The sequence below is a fragment of the Aplidium turbinatum genome, chromosome 4 (genome assembly GCF_918807975.1).
Source record: "Aplidium turbinatum chromosome 4, kaAplTurb1.1, whole genome shotgun sequence".
NCBI classification, from domain to species: domain Eukaryota; kingdom Metazoa; phylum Chordata; class Ascidiacea; order Aplousobranchia; family Polyclinidae; genus Aplidium; species Aplidium turbinatum.
This window is the reverse complement of record NC_137475.1, coordinates 33,060,892-33,086,174: the sequence shown is the minus strand read 5'-3', so window position 1 is coordinate 33,086,174 and position 25,283 is coordinate 33,060,892. Positions and strand designations below refer to the sequence as shown.

The window sequence follows — 25,283 nt, the reverse complement described above, 5'->3', positions numbered from 1 at the left end:
GAATTTTTAATGGGTTTATCAGTATTTTTCGACATTTTTGAGGGTCTTCGGATCAAAATATCCCAAGTGCTGCTAATTGATGTTGAAAGTTAATTCAAATGTATTACAAAGAAGCTTGAAGTAAGGTGAAGTTGAGGTTCAACTTGTGAATACAAGCAATTTTTTTAAAAAGGTGAAAATAACGATATACATCTCTAACACATAAAAACACAATCATTGCAAAACTTGTGACACCAAAAATCTTTTCTTTTTTTTTCTACCGCTTTGGACGCTGTTTTAAGTTACTAGAAGTCGTATGTAAACCAGGTACACACTACACAGACTAAAAGTGTTCTATGAATTTGACTTAACTTTACAACTAATTGTTATAATTTTCAATTTAGCCCTAATCATGCAACTTTGCGTAAGATCAAATATTCCTCCTTGGTAAACTCCTTCCAGTGTTTTACAAAACTCTGATTGACGCGCTGTGTCATGGTAGCCTAAGTACTGTATTGCAGTCTTTGCAGATAGCTCAATTGGCTAGCGCGTGACTTTGTGAACAAAGAAGCTTCAAGATCAAGCGGCGCTGCTTGATTCTCCGGGTATGCGCTTGAGCAACGCATTTCAGGACTGCTCTCCATTCAGCGGCATCAAAAAGATAGAATAATTCCCAGCCAACAACACTTCAACAATCGGAAAACTTTAATCTGTCAATCTCGGTAACAGGGCCTGCGTCATTGGTTCAAAACCTCCACAAGTATGCAAAACTGCAAGATTCAATCAATTAACAGTTGTGCTCAAAGCTCTAAGTTGCTCGGCGGTTCCGACGATTAAGAGCAAGTCAGCTTAACTTCGAGTTTTCAAAGAGTTATTTCCCATAGTACTGTAGGCCTATAACATTTGATCAATGTAAAATTGTCACCAGAAAATAAATTTAACTACTGCATTAAAACCTACCCACAAATGCGAAGTTTGCCGAAAGGCAAAGTAATCGAAGCAATAATTTCGTGAAACAATTTGTTTTCCTGCTATTTTCAAATTGGTCACGACTTTCGCAACAGAAACTTCAAAATCAAGATGCTCAGCAAAAATTTAGCGCTGCATCTTTAGCGATGACGAATTGTTGAATTAAACACTTTACCAAGTTGTGTATGATATACAGTATACACAGTAGCCCACATATACCGTCTACTACTCTTTTTCATCTTGTTTGTCCGTATGTGGATTGGGTTCTCTATTAGATAATTGTTGCATGAAAGCTTGTTTTAAGTGCGTGATTTATTTGTAGGTTTACGGTTATTTCAATTTTTGTTGGTGGTAGTCCCTGCTGGTGTTCATACGTGTTTGGATTTACGAGTTGGGGTTGGTGTAAATTTTTGAATTTCTTCGTTTTTAAAATGGACTCAATTTCTCGTTACTTTTAGCATAGTAGCCTACCTAAATAAATGGCCCGATTTGAAATTTCGCAAACTGTTGTTAATGGTCAGACATAATTTTCCTAAAACTCACATTTTCTAAAACTTTTAAAGAAATCTTTGTCGCCTGGAGGGCAGAAAAAAATGGGACATGTTGAATTGTTGATATGCGTTTGAGTTTCAAGAGTGATATAGGTTACATTTTGTTAAGTTCTTTGAAAGAATTTTGCGGTATCTAAAAAATGCAGATAAAGCTAACAAAAGTGTTCCCTATGCAGCATAAAAAGTTGTTCATATCAATGCAAGGGTTAGAGCAGTGTGTCTCAACATTTTTCGTTGCGTACCTCAGACACAGTTAGCAGAAATTTCATTGACCACTGCAAAATCTCTTCGACCACTTTCCTGGACTTGCTGTAAAGAACACAGATTGTTAGTATAGAATTTTATTCCAACATCTACTTCAACGAAATACCTACTGCCAACTTATAACATGCTATTCAGCTTTTCAATCCTTAGACAACTTTGAAGAAAGCATAAACCACTGGTTGCTTTCCATACTCAGGTGGTTGGCTTTTCCTCTTGAACGTGCACCACTAAATTGCAGCTTTCTGTTCTTTTAATGTGATATTGAAGAACAGACCGCAGATCATATCACTGACAATGGTTCTCCACCTTCCACTCTTAAAGGAGGTGAATGATAAGACTAAAAACTAGCTCTTTCCTTCAGAACCTTTCAGTGTAGTCAGAAAAATATCACCAATCGACGATTGTGAAAGGGAATACCCTGGGCCATTGAAGCGCAAATGATGAAGACTAGTAGTTTTGTTTTCTTTTGCATCAAAATTGAAGTCCTTGATTAGCACATGTAGTTAGCTTAATGCTAAAGATTAATCTTTGTTTTGCGTTTTTCAGCAAGGTGTGGCAAAGCAACGCACACTTTTGCTCAAAATTTGCTGATGGATAAAGTCTCAAATATGTCTTCACGCTCTGATTTAGCCTATATCTGAATCGCGGAGTTAGTAAAGGTAATCAAGACCTTTTTTAAAATTTGCAAACGGACGTGTTATCAGAGCCTGACTTGCGTAGCTTACTTTGAGAATTCTGCCGGAGACGTACAAGATGTTTCAATTTTCCTATGCTGTACAACTGTTGTGCGATTTTGCTACCTGGAATCGCAAATGACAAAGCTTTCAACGTTGCAAAAATTCCTTTCTTATCTATTGTCTGCTCAGTTTCTGAACTCTTTCGATCAATAGAACACGGAAATCACGATTATGTGTACAGTGGATGTGATTGGGATTCTGAGATTTTTTTCAAATATTCTACCTTCATGTGCCACTTGAAAACAACGCCATATCTCACTAGTGAGCTATTGCCGACTGGATCAGAGACACTGTTTCAAATAATTTGAAATGAAAGGTTGTGACGCGTTATTACGTTGACAAATCTGCCATTGTAAAACATATAAAGCATTTTATGGAAAGAATACCAAGCTTTTCTTTGGTGTCTATCTTATTTCCGCACCGTAAATGTTGACTGGACGTGTAAGGAAAAAAGTAAAGTCATGAATATGATAAAAAAAAACATGGTATATGAATCATGTTTACGCTTTATCGACATATGTTCAAAAAACTTAAATCTTTACTGACAAGTGATTAGTGCAAGTATTTAAACAAAACCTCTTGAATTACATTTGCTTAGTTTTTTATTTAGTAAGTAGTTTAATTAGTAGCCATAGATACGACATACTATACAAATGGTATTTTCTATATTCCTTACCCAAAACTCTTCTACTTTATATTCCATACCTTTCCAAACTTTCAGCGGTAAGCTTAAGCATAAACTGTCGCTTGAAAGTTTATTTTTCACTACTAATCAAATCTACAGTATTGTATGCCCTGGTGATGGCAGAATATTGAGTTACAAACCAAATATGAAATATCGAAAAAAATATTGATTTTTAAAGTCAACAATTTGCACCGATTAATTGTGCTTTAAACGTGTGTTTTCTTTTTATAAAAAAGAACAAGCTATAATCCTTTTTTATCACATCATTTGGTTGAGTTATACGCTTAAACCAATACATTTTGTAACTTTTTGAAGGTTGTTGTTTCAGTTTAACATTTACGCTTTCGGATAGAAATTCAACTGTAGGAAGAACTAACGCAGCTGTTTGACACATTGCATTGTCTACAATCATGAGAAAAGATAAAAGAAAATCTTCTAAACGAAAATCGGTAGATACCGATCATAGGACAAGAAAACAATCAACATCTGCCATTGGAACTGCAAAACCATCCGAAACTACAGCTGACAAAGCAAAAATAAATGAAGACGAAACATCTTTAAACCACAACGCGTCTAATGATGTCTCTTTAGAGTTGGAACCATCAGAAGACACAAACTTGAAGATTTCTCTTGCAAGCGAGGATGAAAGTTTTGAAGCATCGTCTGTTGAGCAGAAATCAGATCAAAACGAAATTGAAGAAAAACATTCTGATTCTGATCCTGAAGGGGCATTGGTGATTACAGAGGAGGACAATTTCTCATCACACGGAGAAGATCATATCAGCCATGCGGATGCTGCAGAAAGTCCACTGGAGGATAAGACAGATGAAAATGCAGATGAAGTGGAGCAATCTCAAGGCATACAGTCCTCGAACCTCTCTCCAGAGGAAACAGCTCGTTTTTACTCCAGGTACTTTCTGCTTTGTAATTATGTGACACGTCATATTGAACATTAGTTAAACTTTCAAATCAATGCAAGGCCAATGCGGTATCAACAACGGATTTTCACAATTGAGTCTTAAATATATATATATCACGGAAATTAACATTATAATGTCAGTAAAAAAAAAACGTGTACTTTAGTTGTGTTGAACGTTGCAATGAAAATGTGTCATCCACTGAAAGGTAAAAAAATCCTTCATTAATCAACGAAAGGTATGGAAAGTCCTGCAGTTTTGTTCTTTACAGATAGGATTCATCATAGAAAAGTGTCAGAAACAAGTTCTTGCAGGTATTTGAAGTCCTTGTTATGTAGGTTCAGCTAAAACTGTCACAGCCGGTTCACAATTGTCTAAGCGTAAATTGTTGATACCATCTAAATGTGATCTATTAATCTTTCTTTTCTTACAAACCATGGAGGTAATACAGCTATCTTGGAAAGACCACGTAGGTTTTATTGAAGTCCTGTTTTTGGGAATTTTTTGTATAGAAAGTGCTGATTTGAAAGTTCTTTTTATGATTCTGTCATTTCTCTGCACCGGTTTTAACGGTTAAACGTAGCTTGTTTCACAGAGAAACGCTCATTTGTTTTCTTGGTGTTTTCCCCAAGGTTTCTTCACTTCTACTAGCGCATGAGGTGCATCATTTCCACGACTGACCCATACGGTATTGTCGTAACAACGTAAGAGAAAACTTTTACTTGTAAAAAGCTTGCTTAAGAGTTGCTTAAACTTTTAGTTGATTGTGTCTTTTTAACGTTGATAAAATGTTGCAAAAAGAAGAAATTTTGTAAAGCCTGTATCTGAGCGTTCCTGTTTTACATCTTTACCTCGTCGCTGTGTCGTTGCGGAAGTGACGTTAATTACTCGCCTTCGTGTTTCGTCCGCTGGGTCCATGCAAAGTGCCCGTGTGTGCGCGAATTTGTCGGTTTGTTTCATTATGACGCACGCTCACGCAGTTAAGAGTCACCATTGTTTGAATGCACCGCTTTTCTTACTGTAACCTAGAAGCTTTTGGGAGGAAGCGACAATACGGTTTTCGCGTTGACTTAGCAATCTTCGCTTCGAAATCACAACAAAAATGAAGCACCTCTTGTTTACGATTCTGCAAATCGGTGTTTGTTTCCTCCAGTACCAAGACAAAGAGCCGCTACTCACTAGTAACTAGTGAAAAGACTCTTAGATTTCACATCTTTAAAAATGGTGTTTTTTGACAGCGAACGCTGTATTTCAAGTTTCCAAACAACTGCAAGATCATGTTGCTACTTCGTATGAAGTATAGGCGTTGCAGTTTGTAGGTTTGCTTTTGGTGGATAAAGTAAGTGTTTTCACAAAGCTGCAACACTGTGATAGAGGAATAACTTATGTAATTCTTCTCTTTGTAATTTATTTCGGTTCATTTAAGATGCTTGGATCCTGAAAAAATTGAAACAAGCTCGGTTTCCTGGCTACATAAAATATTGTAGAATAAGCAACAATTCGTGACTTAATCAGCAGTCTTCATACGAAAGGCAAGTCAATCGGTTTGTTTGGCGTGCATACGTTACTTTGTATGCACTTGAATTACAATATCAGCAGTTTTCATGAAACCCCTGCTCGCGAGTTCAATTCCAAGCATTAGTAAGTATCTTGCTTACGCTTTATAGTATGACTAAGTCGTTTTTTCTCCACACTACCAGGCTTCACTGCAGCGAGCTGCCGTTTTCTTGTAATTTTTTGTACGTAGCAAATGTTCGTGAGCTAATATTTACTATAATGTTGGCGTTTTCGCAAGATACCAATCGCTGAAAACTGAAAAGTAACCACCATGCTGAGTAACATGCAGAGGAACTAACAAAATCTCCGTTGCGGTATTTAAATGTTGAAAAGGACTCGATAGAAATGCAACATTTGCTCTCACTTTGATTGGCGTTGGTGTAGGATTTGAAAAAAATGTTATGTAATACCAACAACACTAACTCACCATGCCGCACTGAATAATAATTCTGACGTGGAGATGGCTAAACGCAACTCGAAACATCAAAAATGTTAATTTAAAACGTCCGTTAGGTGGTGTAAGTGCATTAACAGCTCAGTCATTCGAAAAGGGCATGTATTCACATTTTTCCTGCATCTGGCTTTCCATGTGAAAATGAAAACGTGCTGTATTTACAGTATATGCCGCATCAAGATAAAACTGAACAATATAACTATAATGCAACAGCATCGAAAAGAATCTTTATGATGAAAAACATGTGATTTTTATTCAAACCTTACAATTGCAGAAGATATAAGGACAAATTTCTCACCAAAAAATTGAGAAACAGGTTTGTTCTTTCTGATTTGAAATTTGTAAGGATAAGCACAAGAATTGCAGCATCAAATCGTTTCACACTTATCAAAAATATATTGGCCATTTCAACAGTCTATTCGGAATTGTTCTCAACCAATTCTTTGTTGCATCCAAAAAGTCACTCATCATTGTGATGAAATGCTTTTTTCGGTCTATTTATATTCAGTGGTTTTCTTAGCACCTTTGGATGCTTTGATGGTAGTCTAGCTAGCCACTGGCTTTCCCTTAAAGTTGTCTTTGACAGAAATTGATCGCAACGAACACATTGTAAACTTCTGTCTCACTGTTATCTTAATATTTATGTTAGTCCATACGCAAGAATTCTAACGTAGCTTACATTCTCTTCCTCATTTATAAACTTAGAATCGAAGACAATGTCACTTAACATTGATTTACGTTTAATTAACATTCCAAACTGATGTTGAAGTATATGTGGAAAACACAATAGTCGTGTTTGTGCTTCGACGCAAATGCTCAGTCCAAAGCACCACAGTGGAGTCGGAAGACCGTGTTTGGAGCAAGAGTAGGTCTATAAAAGCCTCAGTTGGGTATTTTTGTTTAAACGTCACGCCCCTACGCTGAGTTGTGGCGACAAAGGCGGAACCAATCCTTGAAAAATTGTCGAGTTGGAAACTTTTGTCTAATTTTACAATACAATCTGTAATTATGTATTATGTAAGAGCTATCTTGATGACAAAGTGCGAAACATGGTAACCTGTTAATTTAAATCCTTGTATGGTTTGTAAGAGTATTCTTCTCCCTGATGGTGTACGAGCGACTTCACCTGAAGTAAAAGCCGTCACAACTAAAATCCATGTTTTTCCGTTGCCCAATTTTGAAAAACTGCCCATCGCTTGAGAATCACTGATTTGGTCGATGGCAATAAATTACAAACGATGTTGTTGTTTTTTTTTAGTTTAAACCAATTGACGCTCCAAGCTTTCATGAACGTGAAGAGGGAACCCTCAAGAGAACTACCACTAGCTGAAAAGTGCGTGCAAAATATTCTTGCAACTTTGAACGGGGGGTGAGTGAAACCACTTTGAAAAGCGATTGCTAAACTACGTATCGAAGTTGAATTACTGTACAATCGCTTGTGTGAACTGAACCCAGTTGTTATCTAAAACAAATATCTCTAAGATTTGTAATATATTGTAAGGCTGAGTGCATTGGCGAAATCATCAATCAACTTTTGGAATTATGTTAACATTGATGGAACCAAAAGGCTGAAGTGCTATTTTTTTTTATTAAATCCATCCAGAGCCTTTGCTTGTAAGCAACTTCCTAAACTGCTTTCGTTCTCAAACTGACCATAACTATGCTTAGATACTATGGAAGCGGCGGCGAGCTAGGACAAGAAGCAGGTGCCAGACACAATGAGTCGGCAATTTCGTCTCTCGGTATCTCTGGTGCACGACCAAGCAACATGCTGCGCCCTCCAACGGAACTTTCCCCTGACACGTTTGCGAAGCAGTTGCGTCACAATGACTCTGCCAGCATGGTTGTCTGCAGATCAAATGCCGTCAAGAGCATGATAGGTGACCGTCTTTTTATATCTCGTGTTTGGTAGTAATTCCTCGTACATTGAAAATATTTACTTTAGGTACAGTTTGCAACGATAACAGTAAGCGTAGGCGGAATAAGTTCAAGATAATTCCTGAATCGACACTGATTGAAACTCAAGTTTCCATCATCTGTTGTTTCATTTCCTCGCAGGAGTGACAAGCCGGTTTTTTGAAGTAAGCCAACGTTATTTCTTGTATTTGGTACGTTGCATTCACGGTTTCAAGCTTACATTCAACGTCGATTTTTGTAAAACAACCCACCATCAATCCCATCCCATGTGAGCTTCAGATAGTCCGTCATTCATCCTCTTAGGCCAAAGGTCTTAATACCTTGCCGTTTCTGACATGAATCTCTTCTTTGTCAACTGCTTAAGATCGTGAACAATGCGGTCCTCTTGTTGTGTTTTGCTATACTGTTATGTTGTTACAGAAATACCAGAATAGACATAATCTGTGACATTTTCTTATGGTCTCGGATTTTGTTTTGTCGGGTTATGTCATGGATCCTATAAATAGCTCAGAATACATTGTGTCCTTGCCAGTGCTTGACAAAAAACAAAGCTGTCACAAATAATGATTGTCTTTGCTGATTGATTGATGAAGAGAACGTTTATCCTTGGACTTAGAAAGCCTTTTTTAAACTTTAATCCTGGAAGTTTTGCATTTCACTGAAATAAACTAAAAATTTATATTATTATCTGATCAAGCGAACTTGAAAGATCAATACCTTTTCGAAATTACCCATTTCTTGACCAACGAGACATGCTCTTTGCGACAGGTTTTCGACATCCAGCTGGCATGTACATTGTACAATTGTACATTCGTGTTTAAAATGTAGTCGCGATAAAACATGACACGATCAGCATGTGAATGCAATGCAGTTTCTGCGCAGATCTTTTCAATCCCAGCTCGATTTGCAACCTGTTTTTTTTTTGGAAGACAATACTATTATGAATATACAGTAGTTTAGTTTAAAAAATACATGCAACACAAAGGCACTTGCCAAAGACTAATTGTGAACTTGCTGCACGTTTATTACTTTTCATTCTGAGGATGCAAAGCAAATTTTGTACGGCTTTGACCTTTGTTTGACCTCCGTACTTATATTTGTTATCAAAGTTAATTTTTCAGATCGTTGCTGTGAGATCGTTTTGAACTTTTTGTACTCAACAGTGCATTCTTACGTCCATTGGGCTCTCTATAAGTGCTGTTCTTAAAAATACGGCACGAAAGAAGCGATAAAAAACAACAAACTTAGTATACATTTGGAAAATCCATCTTTTGTTTACACTTTGTATGGTATTTGAGAGCCAAAATGGATAGTTCTTTTTCACTAGTTTCTAATCTGATTCATCAATAGCTACAGTTGTCATCTTTATCTTCAAAGGCATGTTTCTACTGTATATCAACGGCAGTGAGCACATTCTTACGTTCCCAGCACAAGAGCAATACAAGGATGTTAGGATTCCCTTGGCAGTTTGCCGTGTCAAAATGCGCGTGCAATTGTTCCGTGGCTTTCGTGCGATTCGTTAGAACACGTTACAGACAAAACTAAATGACGCCTCTGCTAGCTGGAATAAGCATTCGTTCGCCAAAACTTGCAATAACTTTTCACTAAAACTGTAGATTTGTCACATTTTGTGAGAAAGCAATACTTCTTGTTTGTCTATCGTTGGAAACTGAAAAACTTAACTCTGGAAGAAAGCGATCTGGTGTTTCAATCGCACAGTACTGAGAATACTTGCTGCTTCAACTTTCGCGTTGTCTTCATTACTTCCTTGTCACCCAGAAAGTGACGATAAATGATTTTCCCAACTTGTTTTGTAAACATGACTCTGCAGTATCTACTGTATGTTTGTGAAAAAGTTTTATGAAAACAACAAACAGTATTGAAAGGGTTGTTTGTGCTGTATTACTTGATGAAGTGACTAGATCTTACTCTTGTGTTTTTCTGCATTGTTTTCTCAAAATTGCAAGGGAAAGACCGCTGTATTCTGATTTGCATACAAATTGGCATCGACTTGTCGCAATTACTGTTTCATTAGTAATACGGTATTTAACTGTGGTTGTCTATCTTTCATAGTTTTTCATGAAGATCGGTTAATGTTAAAAGCGACGCTAAGTGAGGAAGATTTAATCTTATAGAAAGTAGCCTACCGTGTTGTTCTCAGAACTGGAATTCATCAATGCCTACATGTTTACAACTCCAAAAGTCTTTGGCCTTGTCCATTATCTGTACTTTTCATTGCTACCAGATTGTTTCGTGTGAGCAGCACCGAAAAGAAATATTTTCGGAGTTCCCATTTCTTACGCTATGGTTTGTTTTGTTTTTTCGGACACAACATTTTGCAGATTTGCGAGTGATAACACAAACTAACAAAGGTAAACATATGACGTCTTTAATCATATATACGTCTTTAACTGTATATACATCGACAATACTTCCTTGGGTCACCGGAAGTGTTAGCAATGGGATGCATACGCAAGATACGATGATGAGTGCATTAAAAAAAAAGATAATGTACAGTATTTTAACGTGTATTTTGACCCTTTCATTTAATCCAATTTGACTAGTAACAATAAGGTAGTTAAGCCTAACAAAAAAAAGTAAATAAACTTGACACCGAAATATTAAATTTTCTGATTGAAAATCGAAAACGTTGCATTGAACGTATACTAACCAGCCTACACTAACTAACCAACTAACGTAACTATAAAATATTCACAAGCCTAAAAACGTTACAACGGTAAATGCACGATGCACTCCTAAACCCTAACCACGCTCTGATATGCCTTGTCCAGTCGGCTGTGCTTAGATCATGGTCAGTCGTTTGTCACAGCCGGAAAAGCTATCATTGCTACCCGCCCAAATCCTTCACTACTAAACTCCTTTTCCACATTTTGTGCCAAATATTTCCATTTGCAGCAAAAATACCATTGGCTGCGTATTTATCTACACATAAATTTTTGCCATCTGATTCCAAAGTCGTTCACTAACAAGTGGAGACATTGGAAAGTAATTTACCGCGAGCACAAAAATAGTGACGAAACTCAAGTGTTACAGATTTTAGTCTGTGATGTGTTTGAACCCAAATAAAAAATGAAACCTTGAGATATTTTGTTTACCTTTCCTTCTATGCGGTCAAAGCCAAAGAAACTAGGGTTATTTAGAGACACAGTGTTTAGGCTAGCTCTAAGTGAGTCACAACACTCGACCAAGGGAATTATTAAATGTTGTTTTTTTTTATTTAAATAAAAAACGTGATTTGTATATTCAAACAAAATTAAATTTAGTTACATACATTGTGCCCACAAAAATAGTAGCAGAAGACTAATTTAATTTTGAATACTAGGCGCGGCTAAAAATAATCACCGTAGTACGTCGCAGTGAGTCAAGTGAGTGTAATAAAACTGTTGCTTTTTTCACTGGAAAGCACATTGCCTAAATTTTCTTTTCACGCAATATTCTTTACCAATTTGACTCAGACCAAACGGCCTAAAAAGGTAGAAGCTTTCACAAAAACGTGACTTTGTTCACTAGACACTTTCACAAAGCGGAGAATTTGTCTAATCTAATCACCTGTCATTACCAAGCAACATGTTTTGTATATTTATGAATTTGAAAAGTAAGTTTTCGCTTGACATTTCATGTGTAACAATAGCAGACGAAAGGATTGAGGCACGCTTTCCGTGTGTATGAACACGACAACGTGACTGAGGAAAATATGACTAATCTGTCTTGGCGAGCTCGCGGCTCAATCGCACGCAAGCCTACGACCGAACTCTTCTTCCTTGTTGCAACATTCAGCGTTCCACATCTATTGCAATGAATCGTCTTACAACAGCCGTCGGTAATCATTGGCCCAAAAGGCATTTGTTACCAGGCTTCATGAAAGAACAAAATACCCTTTGTGGAAATTTTGGATAGAATTGTAACTTGTGTTCAATAACGCATCGGTTAATTTTTTGCTTCATCAATTGTTCCTCTTTATTGTGCAGTCCATGGAAATAGCGGCTACTTTCCATCGGTGGGTGGTGCGAAAACGGTTGCTGACCCTTGCCTGACGTTTGCACGACTAAAACAATATAGTTTTGACACACCGCGTGAAGCTTAAAACGCTTCCTTGTTGACTGAACAAAATTCAATAAGATGGACAATGCTTGGACACTATTTTTAAATTCGCTTTCGTAAAATTCACGTTATTCTTCATCGCGATTTTGATTCCCCTCAATCACTAAGCTACAGTTTTTGCAACCTCTATCACAAAGCGAGGGTATTACAATTTACTTTCTACAACCCATTCAACGTTCCCGATCGCTCGTAGCCTACCGTATCAAACAATCGAGATTTGAGGACATTGCGTGTTGAGATTGTATATGACGATGTAAAAGAGCGTTTGCTTTTAATTATATTTCGTGCAAAGGCGTTTGATGCAATTACTTTTTAAGCCATCACGTGACCCCGCGTGCTATGTTTGTTGTGACTACCTATGGTCGACCCTACCCGGAAATATCGGGACAACTGCTCGCTTCTATGCATTAGCTGAGCGTTGCGATGGCCGCTCGTGACGCTTGCTCTCCCCGGAAGTCGATATTCATTGTATGTCACGTGTAATTCATCAGTTGACATGGGCGAAGAGCATGACGAGACGCATATGACGAACGTGGGTTCTATTCGTGACATCTCGAAAGCGTACGAGGTTAACTTTTTTTGTTTTGCACATTGGAAGTGATTCATTTGGATAAAAGTCATCAACCTGCAAAGGTCGTGAGCAGATTAGATTACCGGTTTTTTGCTGACCAATTGGACTAGTTTCAGTTTTTATCTTTGCTGAAACTTAGGCCTGAATTAATAATAAATAGCTTTTTGTAGACTGCGGGGACATAGCGCATAATTGCGTTGAAATTTTCTTTCGCATAGGATACATCTGGCTTATCGGTGGGCTACAAAAGTAATGTTTTATGGACTATATTTAGATTTTATTTTTTTTCTTTAAAATTTCACTACAGACATGTAGATAGTCAGCAAGTTATACTATGCGTAAATAGGCAGCAACAAACAGATAAGAACAGCAATCAACGTTAGCATTTAAGTGTGTAGCCTACTGTATCTTCGTATTACCAAGTCAAGAAGGGTTATAGAAATAGACATGTTTTAAATTTTGTAGCATCCTGGTCACTTCAATTTATCAGTGTGTTTCTGAATTTTGCCATTTTACGTTAGACAGGCAGACAATGCACTGAATGCGCATGATCTTTGATGAAGTTGAACGTATGAGCAGATGAAACGTGAGATATATAGTGGATAGGTATCTATTCAACATATAGCGGTAACCTTGCTTACCGGCAGCGGAGGTATCCTACATCAGAGCACTTTCAAAAGGAAAGATCGACAGCACAAAGCATTTGGTTGATGTTAAAAAAACTAACAAAGCAAGATGTCGTCTAAAGTTTACAATAATAGCCTAAAATTGAAAACATTAAGATCCATGCATTATTTGTACACTTTGTGTAAGCTATTAATTCCTTTTTGTTGTTGGCGTGTGTCTTTGAAAAATAAAAGTTGAAAATTTTATATTTTATCAAAAATAATCTTAAAACACCATTGTTAGTATGTTTTCAATCTCTAATACATTTGGGCATTTGTAGCATGTCCAACAAATGCATTTTCGTTTGCTGAAGCCATTGCATTGTAAACCATTATAAAAAGTAAATCGTAAATGTATTGACACTAAAAAGTGCTTTTTTTCTTTTTTTTTCAATTTCAGCATCAACCAATTCAAATGAAATGTCAAGTAAGGGTAGTGGTTATTTTTTTATACAGTTTTCTTCGTCTTTCTACCAACAACAAAAGTTTTACTTCAACCATCTTACCAGTCATAACGTCATTAATTCTTAAGTACAGTAATTATGCTCTAAGTTAGTGGTTTACTGCTTTCAACGTTTTCCAGAATTGTAAACTTCTACTATGGAAATAGCAAGCATGCTTTCGCCATGCTTTGCTTTTAAGTTCTTATAAAAGAGTCAGAGAAAATAGGTTGTCTTGTCAGCTGTCATATGACTCAAAGAGCTACACACTTTCCTTCATCTTCATGCAACTAATACTTGCAATTGGCGTTTTTGAACGTCTTGACTAAACATAAACTTTAACCTTTGAAAAAAGAACAAAAGCACTATTGGTATGATTCTGGTGGTGATGACATGGAAATCTGATACGAGGAAAATTAAAGTTCAGCAAAAGTACTGGCTTCAAGATTTATAAATAAAAATATTTTTTATTGACATAAGATGCGAATAAAAGTGCTATAAGACCTTGAACATGTTAGATGAGTTTCAACATGTAACATTTTTGTAACGTTTTTGAAACATCTTTCATATTATTATCTATTAAAGCGCAATGCTTTGAAACGGAATTTTTTTGCAAAACAAAAGTAGTTGTTACTCCTTTCTTTATTTAACTCTTTTCCAGCCCATTTTTGACTCCTATAATTCCATCTTTAAATTTTGTCTCGATGCACCAGATTTTTTCGTCAAAATTAAGCATTCTATGATGTCTGGGTGTGAATACTGCACAGACGCCGTTTTCTTGTGCCGCCATTTTGTTACGGACGAACGAAGATGTGCATCTCGGCTGACTTGACATCGAAAGATGAAGATGGCGAATGGTGTCGATTTTCTTACAATCTTACACCAATCTGTCACGATTAAAGCACGTTTCAACACGATGAAATTGTACATTAGCAGTGTTACGTAGAGTCTTTGTGAAGTATGACATTTCCCCCTCGTGATTTACTTGCAATTCATAAAAAATTTAACATTGCTTTGGATTGACATGCAGAAAATTTGCATTTAATTCAGGATAGAACAAGAAGTTTGCCAATTTTAAGCATAAGTGCCTTGTTCTGCCTTTTAAATGAGATCATTGTACAACTGCTAATGCCATGACATACCTGAACAACTACACAAACTTTCTCAACTCGGCTTGGTCTTCAAATGCACAGTCTTGGATTAAGAGCCGGTGGAATCTATATGCCGAAAACGCTGCTCAATTGAGGAGGCAGCAAACACCCCAGCCCGCTGTGCCATTTGCTCCTTTGATGGACAGCAGGAACGTCTGGAATGCTTGCCAAAATAGAGAGACTAGCAATAATAATTTTTTTAACGTTGGGACGTTTTGGCAACAACGGAATGTAGCTAACAGTCTATCAGAAAACGGTAAATAAAATAATATACATATTTTATTTTGAATAGTGGCAAAGTAGAGGAGGGTGTTTAAAATTTATCTTAGTTTGCTAAAATTTAATGTAGTTTCAATGAGCATGGAGATAAGAATTTTCTTGGATGCGATCAATTTTACAGTTGATTTTGTCATGTGTACATAGATTCTCCGTTTAGTTTACTAATAAAGCATGTAATGTAGAATATTGTTTCATTTTTTTGTTACACTGATTTTATAGAATTTAAGTTTTTCAGAACATTCCAACACAAAACAACGTTTTATCACTTAAAATGTAAATTTTAATAATGCGTAAAACTACAGTATGGTGAACAGTAGCCTATCTACACTCTACCATTTAAACGAAACCAAAGTGTTTCATTTGCCAACCCTAATTTTTTTATCAAGACTTTTTACCGACTGTGAAATGTGCTTACTTTTTACACTTAATATTCACAACAACGGATACCATGTCTATTAGTTAAATTTCTTGACAATGTCGGTTTATGCTCTATCAGATGCTCCGGACACTCCTACAAGCTCCGGTCGGGTCGGAAGCACTGGATCTGGACAAGGAAGTGTGGGAGGCTCTGGTCTTCACCAGTTTGTTACTCGTTACACGATTGAGCGCCCGGACGACTCCACCAGGGGTAGTATAGAGATTTGTCTTGAGGGCGACGATCTATCTGATCCCATTGTTGAAGTTGAATGTGGAGGAAACAAGGGGCTCTTGTACGTCACAAAGCTTTGTCAAGGAAGCAAAGGTACAAATAACTCATATTAGCGTAAACAATCATAGAACTGTACATAGTAATTACTTCAGGGGTGAGCAACCTTTTTGTATACGTGTGCGAATGAAGTGATAATACGGAAACGAGGCGAAATGAAACTCATTTAATAATATTAGAATAGACAAACTTAACGTAACGTACTTTAGCTCGTATTTCTTCAATATGAAACCTATTCTCGTATTGTCTTTTTAGTTTCTTTGAGTTTGTCCTTTCAGGGTCTTTTAAAGCTCCCTCACATTTACAGAGATATTTTTGATTCGTTTTGTAACTCCCCTTGGAAAAGCTGATAGTTGAAAATAACGGCTTTTTCTCTGGACAAAATTTCTGCAACTGCCATCAACTATTCCTTTACGAATTCTCCTTCTCCACATGTTTTCTGTTGTCAGCTCTGACACGGCATGATTCGTTTGAATATGCTGTGCCCATCTTTGTAAAGAATACAGACTGTTACTGCAAAGATTTTGTGAGTCTACAAATTGTATCTTTTCTGATCTTCTGCCCACTCCGCACTACTCAATTTTATTAATGTGCAGAACGCGTTCATAGAACTAACCATACTACGTCTGTAGACCTATCAGTATCAGTGGTGGGTTTAAAAAGTGTTTTTGCAGCCTTGAAACACACATTAAAACAAAGCTTTATCAGAATAACGTTTTAATAGCTTTTGCTGCATTCTTGATACAATTTTTATCAGAAAACATAGGCTACAGTATAGAAGGATATAGGCCTAGTAAACTTTACAATTTGACTACTAAAGTGCCTATCTGCTCACAGGGCTTTCAAGAATCATGAATTGCGACATGCACTTTAGAACTTTAATTAGAATTTGCAGCTTCTTGTGGTGTAGCAATAAGCCCACTTAGCCGGTTCATAATATTAAGATTCTGATGAAGAGTACGTTGTTGACAACATGAATAGGCTAGCGGATAAAACGGTTGAGCATGTTACCAGAGTGAATGCAAGGTATGGCCCAAAAGCTTGCAGTCGGCATATAGTCTTTCTAAACTACAAAATACTTGAAACATCTTTACGTTGCTTACATTCAAATTTCTAACCACAAGCGAGTAAACTGCTTTGAATAAAACAGATAATGTAAAAACAAAAATGACTTAAGCCCCACAAACACCACTTCAAAGATTTGGAAAATTTCCAATGTTTTTCCTCACGAATCTGCCTAAGATAAAAGTTCTTCAAATGTCATTAAATCCTGGCGCCGCTTTCATTTTGTTTAATCAACACTTCCTGGAAGTTATTTTGGATTCAATTCATCTTTATAATCTGTAAAAGGTGTAGTACCATTCATTCAGCAAATTTAGGTGATTTTTTTATCCATTTAATACGATGGATTGATGTTATTTTTTTCAATAGCAATGAAAATGTACTGTAACACTTTGTGTAAGTAAACTTTATCGCTTTTTGTTATAGAAGCTTTATCAAACAAATTGTAGTCTCGTTTGCCTCATTAACGGTGGGATGGCGCAGCGGATAAGGCGTTGGCTTTCCTACAATACAAACCTGGTTCGACACCCGGCTTAAGCTGGTTGTTGATAAACACAGCTCACCTTTACCCAGGGTGTACCAAATTGAATGGGCATAACTGCTGAATGAAAGGCGACCGAGAGAAAGAAACTGGCTACCTTACTCTCGTTACTGCAGAAAGCCTTGTTTGATGAGAATCTTATCTTATTCTCCGAAGTTCAGTAACTGAGTATGGGACATTGGGACCACCACCTTGCCTCATTAGCTAAAATAATAACTTCTTGGATCCATAATCAAAAAATGATAAGATCTGGAAACGATACTTCAAATATTGGTGTGTGCTTTCAAAATAGCTCTTCGTACAGTTAGTGATCCATGGTACAGCAACTAGTGGTGTGGCATAGTTTACAAGCAAAAACTTTAATAAAGAGTGGAAACTTCAAACAGGCAACCTCGGTGACAGGGCCCGTGTCAGCAGTTCAAAGCTTCTACGAGTAGATGAAACTGCCAGAATTAAATTTCAGGAAATACTACCACTCTGAAGATAAATAGTTTGTCGCTCAGTCAATCAAACTAGGCTACAAGAATCAACTTGTCACTTTTGTTATTCAAACCACTTAAGGCCTTAAACCAATCTTCTTCCATAGACATTGCAACTGCTCTTTGCAAATCTATCGTGGTTCAACTTTCATGTCCACTTCCTGTTCCAAAAGTTTAAATCTGCTTTTTTGTAACTCCAAAAATTTTCTCATTTTTAATTATATTCAGAAGTTAAACTTTATAAGTTGACATAAATTTATTTGCAATATCAGACCTTAAACCAAACATAGTTTTTGAACAAATGCCAAGCGCAGTATCAAATTATGCTTGCATGTTTTTTGAAGTTATTAAAATTTTATGTTGGGGCGTCTTAAATAGCACCGGAAAAATTTTGCGTTCAATGTCGTTGTTTTGCTGTGGCAACACTACAATCCGCCTAGTCTTTTACACCCCTTTAAAAATCATAAAAAAATAATCTATAGAAACTAAACAGTTATGGAAAATAAAACTCAACATGTTTGCGTTCTGGTGTTAGAAGTATTGAAATGAACAGTTTTTTCCATTAACTTGATAACTAATCTCATCAAACATTGTAGTTGCATCCTACTGTGTCAGTTAATTATCCCTTTTGGTTTCTGTGCAAAAAGCACTTGTGTTCGTTTAAACGGTGTCCGACGTTTTTTTCGTAAACAGTTGTTCGTAAAACAATTCTTCATAAAGCATTTCTTCGTGCATGCAATTGAGAATTGATGTATACCAAGAAATGATTTACGAAGAATTGTTTTAGGGATTTAATTTTACGAACAACTGCTTACGAACAATTGTTGTACGAACAACTGTTTACGAACAATTGTTGTACGAACAATTGTTTACGAACAATTTGCCTATAACCGTTTAAACGCTTCTTCTAACGCTGTTTTAGCATAATTTGAATCTCATGAAAATTGCATACCAACAGGCTACGATCTGCAGTGCACATGACTTGTTGCGTGTAGTAGGTTATATTTAATCTTTCCTTGTTACTACAGCAGCTGTCTTTAAACGGGATGGTTGGTGATTTAGCTTTTTGCATGTTTGTTTTTCAAATGCGTGTGTCAGAGAAACGCTCTTCAAAGAGTTTGACCTCATGAAAGCTCCGATGGAGAATATTGGGAAACACCTAGCTCAATTTATTATTGCTTATTATTTCTGGCATATCCAGGCTTACGACTCGTGGTTAAATATCAAGTTCAAATGAATGGGAATATCAGAAAATTAATTTTTGCGTTTACTTTGTAGCAAGTCATCGAGTGTCTTAGGCTACTAAAAGATATAACTTAGATTTAGGAACATTGAACGTGGCGTGCACTTCCTGATACCACAACAATTTATCGAAATAATAGCTCATCGAATCGCAAGAACATTAATCGAAACGGTATTTCATGTGATAACATTTATCCTCCTATATTTATGAAATTTGTTGAATTAATTATTAATTAATAATGCTTTTATTTGCGCCCATTGCGATAACATACAGTACACTGCGATCACAGATGCGATACAACAGACGACAGGAAGCAGCGAGGTGACATGTAGTCTTCGAGTCAGCTGCTCCCCTTAATTGAAATTTGTTGACAACTCCTTCCCACAGTAGTCGGTTTGATATAACCTGGCTTCGATAAATTGTGCAAAAACCGTATGAAGTGTCTTTCGTTGAAAAAAACACCACGACATTTTTGATTGGCGCTTATCAAAGATGATCTTCCGCTCGTGATAAAAACAAGAGAGTAAAAAGTTAAAAACTTTTTTTTTTGCAAGATTTTTTCAAAAGTTTATTTTGCTGTTTCTGTCTTTAGGGAAACCCTAATAGCTTGAAAAAGCAACCCTAACGCACTGCGAAACATCAGGGCTTTTCAAAAATCTGTTTGAAGATTTGTTTAGAATTAAGTGCCGCTTGTCGTGTCGTCAAACGCAAAAAACAAAATGGCTGAAAAATCCTTGTTTGACAATGTTTGCAATTTAGATTGCTGTCTGTTACTGTATTTGAATTTGATTCACAACATCACTAAAAAAAAGTCTTGAGTCCCCGTCTTGTCCCTAGCTTCTAATGCTGGAAGTTTACATTGTGCTTTTATGGAACAATTTTCTCCATTTTTGGATTTTACCAATTAAAGCATTTGCATGGTCGTAGGAGACGGGATATTTCTCGGGTTCAAATAACTTCTCTGGCAATGCATCATTCAATCATTGCCATCTCTGTCTGTGGTTAAATTTTCACTTTCGATGCGTTTCTTGTTGTTTTTTTTTAGATCAGTTTATACTGTAAAAACGGAAATACTACAACATTCTTTATTTCTGAATGACATTTTAATAGTAAATCGTGATTGGGATAATTCTTTTGCGCATTGAAATAAACTAGCACTATCGATATGCTATATAAAGTGTGAGGCTTTAAATTTGGAGTTAGACCTCACATCAAATATTTGTTTTGGAAGCTCAACTGTTTTTATTTTAGTCCTAAAAGTGGTTTTATTAACGGCGTCAATTATGCGACTACTGCTATGACAACTGCACTACAATAACAGCTATAATCTGTTTAATAGTAGCACTTTAAAAGAAGAGAGTAGTTTTACAACATTTCTGAGCATGAGTTTAGTCTTGGTTCAATTAAGCGAATTTCGCATTCCACATCATTTACTCCCAGACGGCATCCGCATCGCTTACTATGCGTGTTGTACAGTAAGAGCACTACACGACTGCAAACAGAAGTCACTCTCCAGCCAAGTGAAGTTTGCTTCCTGACTAGTTCTCCAGATTCAACAAGTATATCAACTAGATTCTGTTTTCTCATGCAACAGGCCAATCAATTCTATTCAACGATGAGTGGCTTACTCCAAATGAGTTCCAGTTCATCAGTGGCAGGGAGACAGCGAAAGACTGGAAGCGCAGCATCCGGCACTGTGGGAAGAGCTTGAAGACATTGATGACAAAAGGCATCTTGCAAGTTCATCCTCCGGCATGTGAATGCGAATATTGTAAAGGACACGGCCCGGCAATCGTGGTGAGATGATAATTTATTTATTTTTTAAAATAGCAAATAACAAGATAAAAGTTTCAACAATATGAAGCATTCTCCTACACAAAGACTTTTTGAGTTTGCGACAAAACGTAACTGCACATATTTCTTTGTAAAGCCTGATTTGCAGCGTCATAAAAATTTTGTTTGTAAAAGCTTGGCATTTTATAGCACCCTTTTAATAGTGAACTCTTTTTTTTAATTGAGAAGAACGGTGCATGATTTTTTCTACTAATTTTCAATTAGCCACTTTTTTATTGTTCCTTTATGTTGTAATCGCTAAAAATACGAGATTGTGTATTACATAAGAAATGTTACCGCTGATAGTCGAACCAGTGACCTATTGAACATCAACCAAGTGCGAAGTCTATTCACCACCCAAACCGATATCTCATGGTCATGATTGTATTTTTTGCATGGTGCTTTAAAAGACAACTAAATACAAGAAAAAGTTTCCGTACGATGGAGCTGCTGAGCAATCCTTCAGCTTTCTGTCAAGTGACGGTGTTGGTGTATAGCCGCCGGTGGTGCTGGCAGTTTTTTCCACCAGTCGCCGAGTCATGTGTAGAGTCAACATCTCAAATTCGTGTTTGCGCTCCATTAAAAATTGTAGGTTTCATCATAAAAAATATTATGCAAACTCGTTACTGAAAGATAATTGTAAAGTCGACTCAAAGGAAAGGTCTACGCTTGAATCAGTAGCGTAGCCAGGAATTTTGAAAGGGGGGGGTTTTCGCCTAAGACGACAGCCAGCGGCGGGGGGGCTGGGGGCTTCCCCCAGAAAATTTTGAAAATTACATTGAATTTGGTGCATTCTGAGAGCATTTTCAACAAAAATGTGGGTATGAATATTCCTGAAAAATGGTACTGTCCAGTGGCATAGCAAAAGGATAAAATCATGTTTTCTTCGGCATTTTTCGGAAATAAAGATAAGTCTTTATGTTTTCTTGTTTCTAATTCCTGGCTGAGATGTTTGGTATTGGCAAAACTCGCTCTTTTAATGCAGATTTGTTTAAAATTAGGCAAATCTTTTGTAGACTGAATGCATCATTCTCAATTTCGTGACGTCACACACGTGCCAAAGGGGGGGTTGTAACCCCCAAAACCCCCCCCCCCCCCCTTGGCTACGCCACTGGCTTGAAGCCCTTTGTAGAAAGGATCTACGCTTGAATGAACAAAATTTATGTTTTTTGTTTTTAAATTTTAACGTGTTGCTGAAACCAAAGCATGAATTTTTCTTCAATAAATTGAAATTCCGAAGTACTGTTTTTTCAACTGTCAGAAGAGAATGTTTCGGGAGTAACACTGTGCGATGTTTTTAAAGATTATGATCCAAACATTGAAGTGCTGTCACCACTCAGCTGTGCAGCCGACAGAAATTGAATGAAAAGCGTTCCCGTTTTGATTGTTTAATTAGTCCGCATTGAAAAACGTTTACACATTTTGTACTTTAAAAGTTTAAACAGTGAGGACTAATTTTCTAAAAATTTACTCTTTCAACTTGCGTTTCTCCTTGAATGAGAGCTATTTCGAATGCATGGGACAAAATAAGTTATTCTTCTTGACAGTATTCCTTCATTCTGTTGTTGTCTGTATGGCGTTCGAGAGAATCAACTCCTTTGAGCTTGAAGTTAACATTTATTTCCATTTGTAAATTTCAAAATGAAAAATTAATATAAAATCTTTAAACGTAATTTTGATGAAAAATTGGTCAGGAAATGTTTGTAACTTTGAAAAAGTAAATCGTTATGACATTTTTGACATAATATCTGTTGCTTATTTTTAGTATGTTTTGCATGTTGTAACTTACCAGCAGAAGAATGCGTTTTGCTTGTCCTTACTGTTCACCTACTAGCTGTAGATACCGTCACTTTAAAAATCGTGGTAAGATTAAAAATCCTTGGTTTGAAGGTAAATTAATTTAGAGTGCTTTTAACTATTAAAAGTAAATAAAAAAACAGGCCCTTGGCTCAAGAATAGTGACGCACCTAATGACTTGGTTTGGCAAGCTTTTACTTGACTTTGTAAAGAGTAATTTAGATTTGAAGATACATCTTTGCATGGGATTTTGTGTATGGATATCACTACAGCACTATACTATTAACTTATAATGTATTTATGGGAGGCATTTACTAAAGTCAATCCAGCGAAAAACTCAATTTACTGTTTCAAATTATTGAAAATTTTTGGTAAAACTGGAGAACTAAAAATCGCATCTCTGTGATCGTTTTAGCCACCAAGCTCTTCTCATGATGAGTAACGAATTTTAATAGAATTCTGGAAGCCACATCTCAATGTAAATCTTTAATTCTCTCATCTTTTAACTTCTAATCTAGTCTACAACCGACCTATTCTTTTGACTGGTATGTAGATGTCCAGTTTTGAACCACACTTACAGTAGCCTATAACGGCTTTGATAGAACAATTTGATGGGTACTTTTGGACTCAGGCCAGTGGACAATCTTAGTGGCTCTGGAACTAACAGAAAACACCGCGTATTTTTTTTCTATAATGTGTGTGCTGCACTGTGCATCCTATTTTTTTTTGGAGACAACTCCTGCATTTTGGGAAAATCTCTTTTTTTCATTCTACAATATGATTTTACTTGTTTTTGCCTTTTCTCCTTGTTTGAAACTGCTTCTTATTTACGTAAAAGTTGAGAGGTTCGGTTTTCAGACGTTTCTTGGAGGCCCGGGTGTCTCATTGGTTTCAAGCTTACAAGCAAACAGCTACTATAAGGTGGCCTAAACACAGAGTTTCGATTGACAGCGATAAGGTATAAAGGACGCTTGTTTCAAACTTTTTGAACAGAACATGTACAAAATCATATCCATCACATTACTTTTCATAGTAGGCATCCAGATTATGCTGTTTGGTTTATTTTGTTTTGAAATAACTAAAAAATATTCCTTTTTGTTATTTCAATCCGGGTTTCAATTAAAAAATCGTTTTAAAAAGCTATTATAGTGGGCTCTTGATTACTCTTGTGTCTATTTATCTTTTGCCGGTTTAGTATTAAACATAAACAAAGCGATAGCGTTAGGTTGCCTTACCTTACAGTTTCAATTGTACTTGCTGCTGAGCATCCGTTCAAACTTTTTGGTAAGTCCTGTGCATGGAAGGTTAACAACCAGGACAAGATTAGTTATGATCTTACGTGAATTTACTGAGAGATTTGATGAAGCAGTTTTCAAATAAATAAACCTTTAGGCCTACATTGCGTTTCACATTTTTGACAGCGCACTAGTGTGGCCTACTAGCTGTGGCTACACAGACATTAAAACAAAATCTTTCAAAAAAACATAGCGATCAACCTGTCATGTGACAGAGCACTAAATGAGGGGACTCAATGCGACAACAGGCCAGCATTCCTAATATGAGTGGTTTTAGTTATATCTTTGAGCCCAAGGAACTCTGCTAATTTGCATATAGTGTGAAAATATTGTTATGTTATTAAAACAAATGTAGTAAAGTCGAACTGGGACTTGGTGAAATACGTTGCTGGTGTGAAGTCACCGGACTCCGAGATTAGCTCAATTTTACTAGGTACCATGAGTAACCATATGCATGTATCTACACAGTAGCGAAAAAGCTACTTAGAAAATAATTCAATGCATTTTGATATCTAAAAAATATTTGAACATCAGAAAATGTTTCGGATGGGCCCCCCCCTTTTATTTTCAAGCTGTTTGATGCATTTTTATGCTTATTCACAAGCGCAGGAAAAGCTTCTAAGAAACACGTCAAGCGCTCTGAAGATTTATTAAGCATTTCAAATATAATTTCTGCTCGAAGCACTGGCAAGAACTCGTAATCACAACAGTTGCCATTACAAATGGCAAAATACGCTGCAGCCAAGTAGAGCCGTGGAAGGAAGGAACAGCGTCGGCCCAACCACAGGAAGGAAGCGATGAAGCAGTGGTAGCTTTAATGTACTGTTTGTATTGCTTTGCGCGATTGAGGTGGGCTGATGCGAGGCACAGGACTTACTGTAGTGAATTATAACCTTACAGTGAACGACGCTCTTGTGTGGAAAGGCAAGCATTGCCTGTGCTTGCGGAAGAGATAAATGAGGAAGTGTCACTTATGAAAAAAATTCAAACGCGGTTGTTGCAATGTTCGCATGCAGTTCTTTTTAGGAAAGTCTTCAAAAATATAAACCAAAAATATAGTTGTGTAGAT

The 25,283-nt window shown here is 36.7% G+C and overlaps 1 protein-coding gene across 1 annotated transcript in view; it reads left to right on the top strand.

The window, feature by feature from the left end:
* Nucleotides 1-25,283, top strand: part of LOC145769081 (uncharacterized) — a 41,663-nt gene that overhangs the window by 5,674 nt on the left and 10,706 nt on the right. The window contains exons 2-6 of the mRNA XM_082580678.1: nt 7,372-7,482; nt 7,782-7,984; nt 13,349-13,375; nt 15,755-16,000; nt 20,884-21,086. Of these exons, the coding sequence (XP_082436804.1) occupies nt 7,372-7,482; nt 7,782-7,984; nt 13,349-13,375; nt 15,755-16,000; nt 20,884-21,086 (790 nt within the window). The remainder of the gene's footprint in view (nt 1-7,371; nt 7,483-7,781; nt 7,985-13,348; nt 13,376-15,754; nt 16,001-20,883; nt 21,087-25,283) is intronic.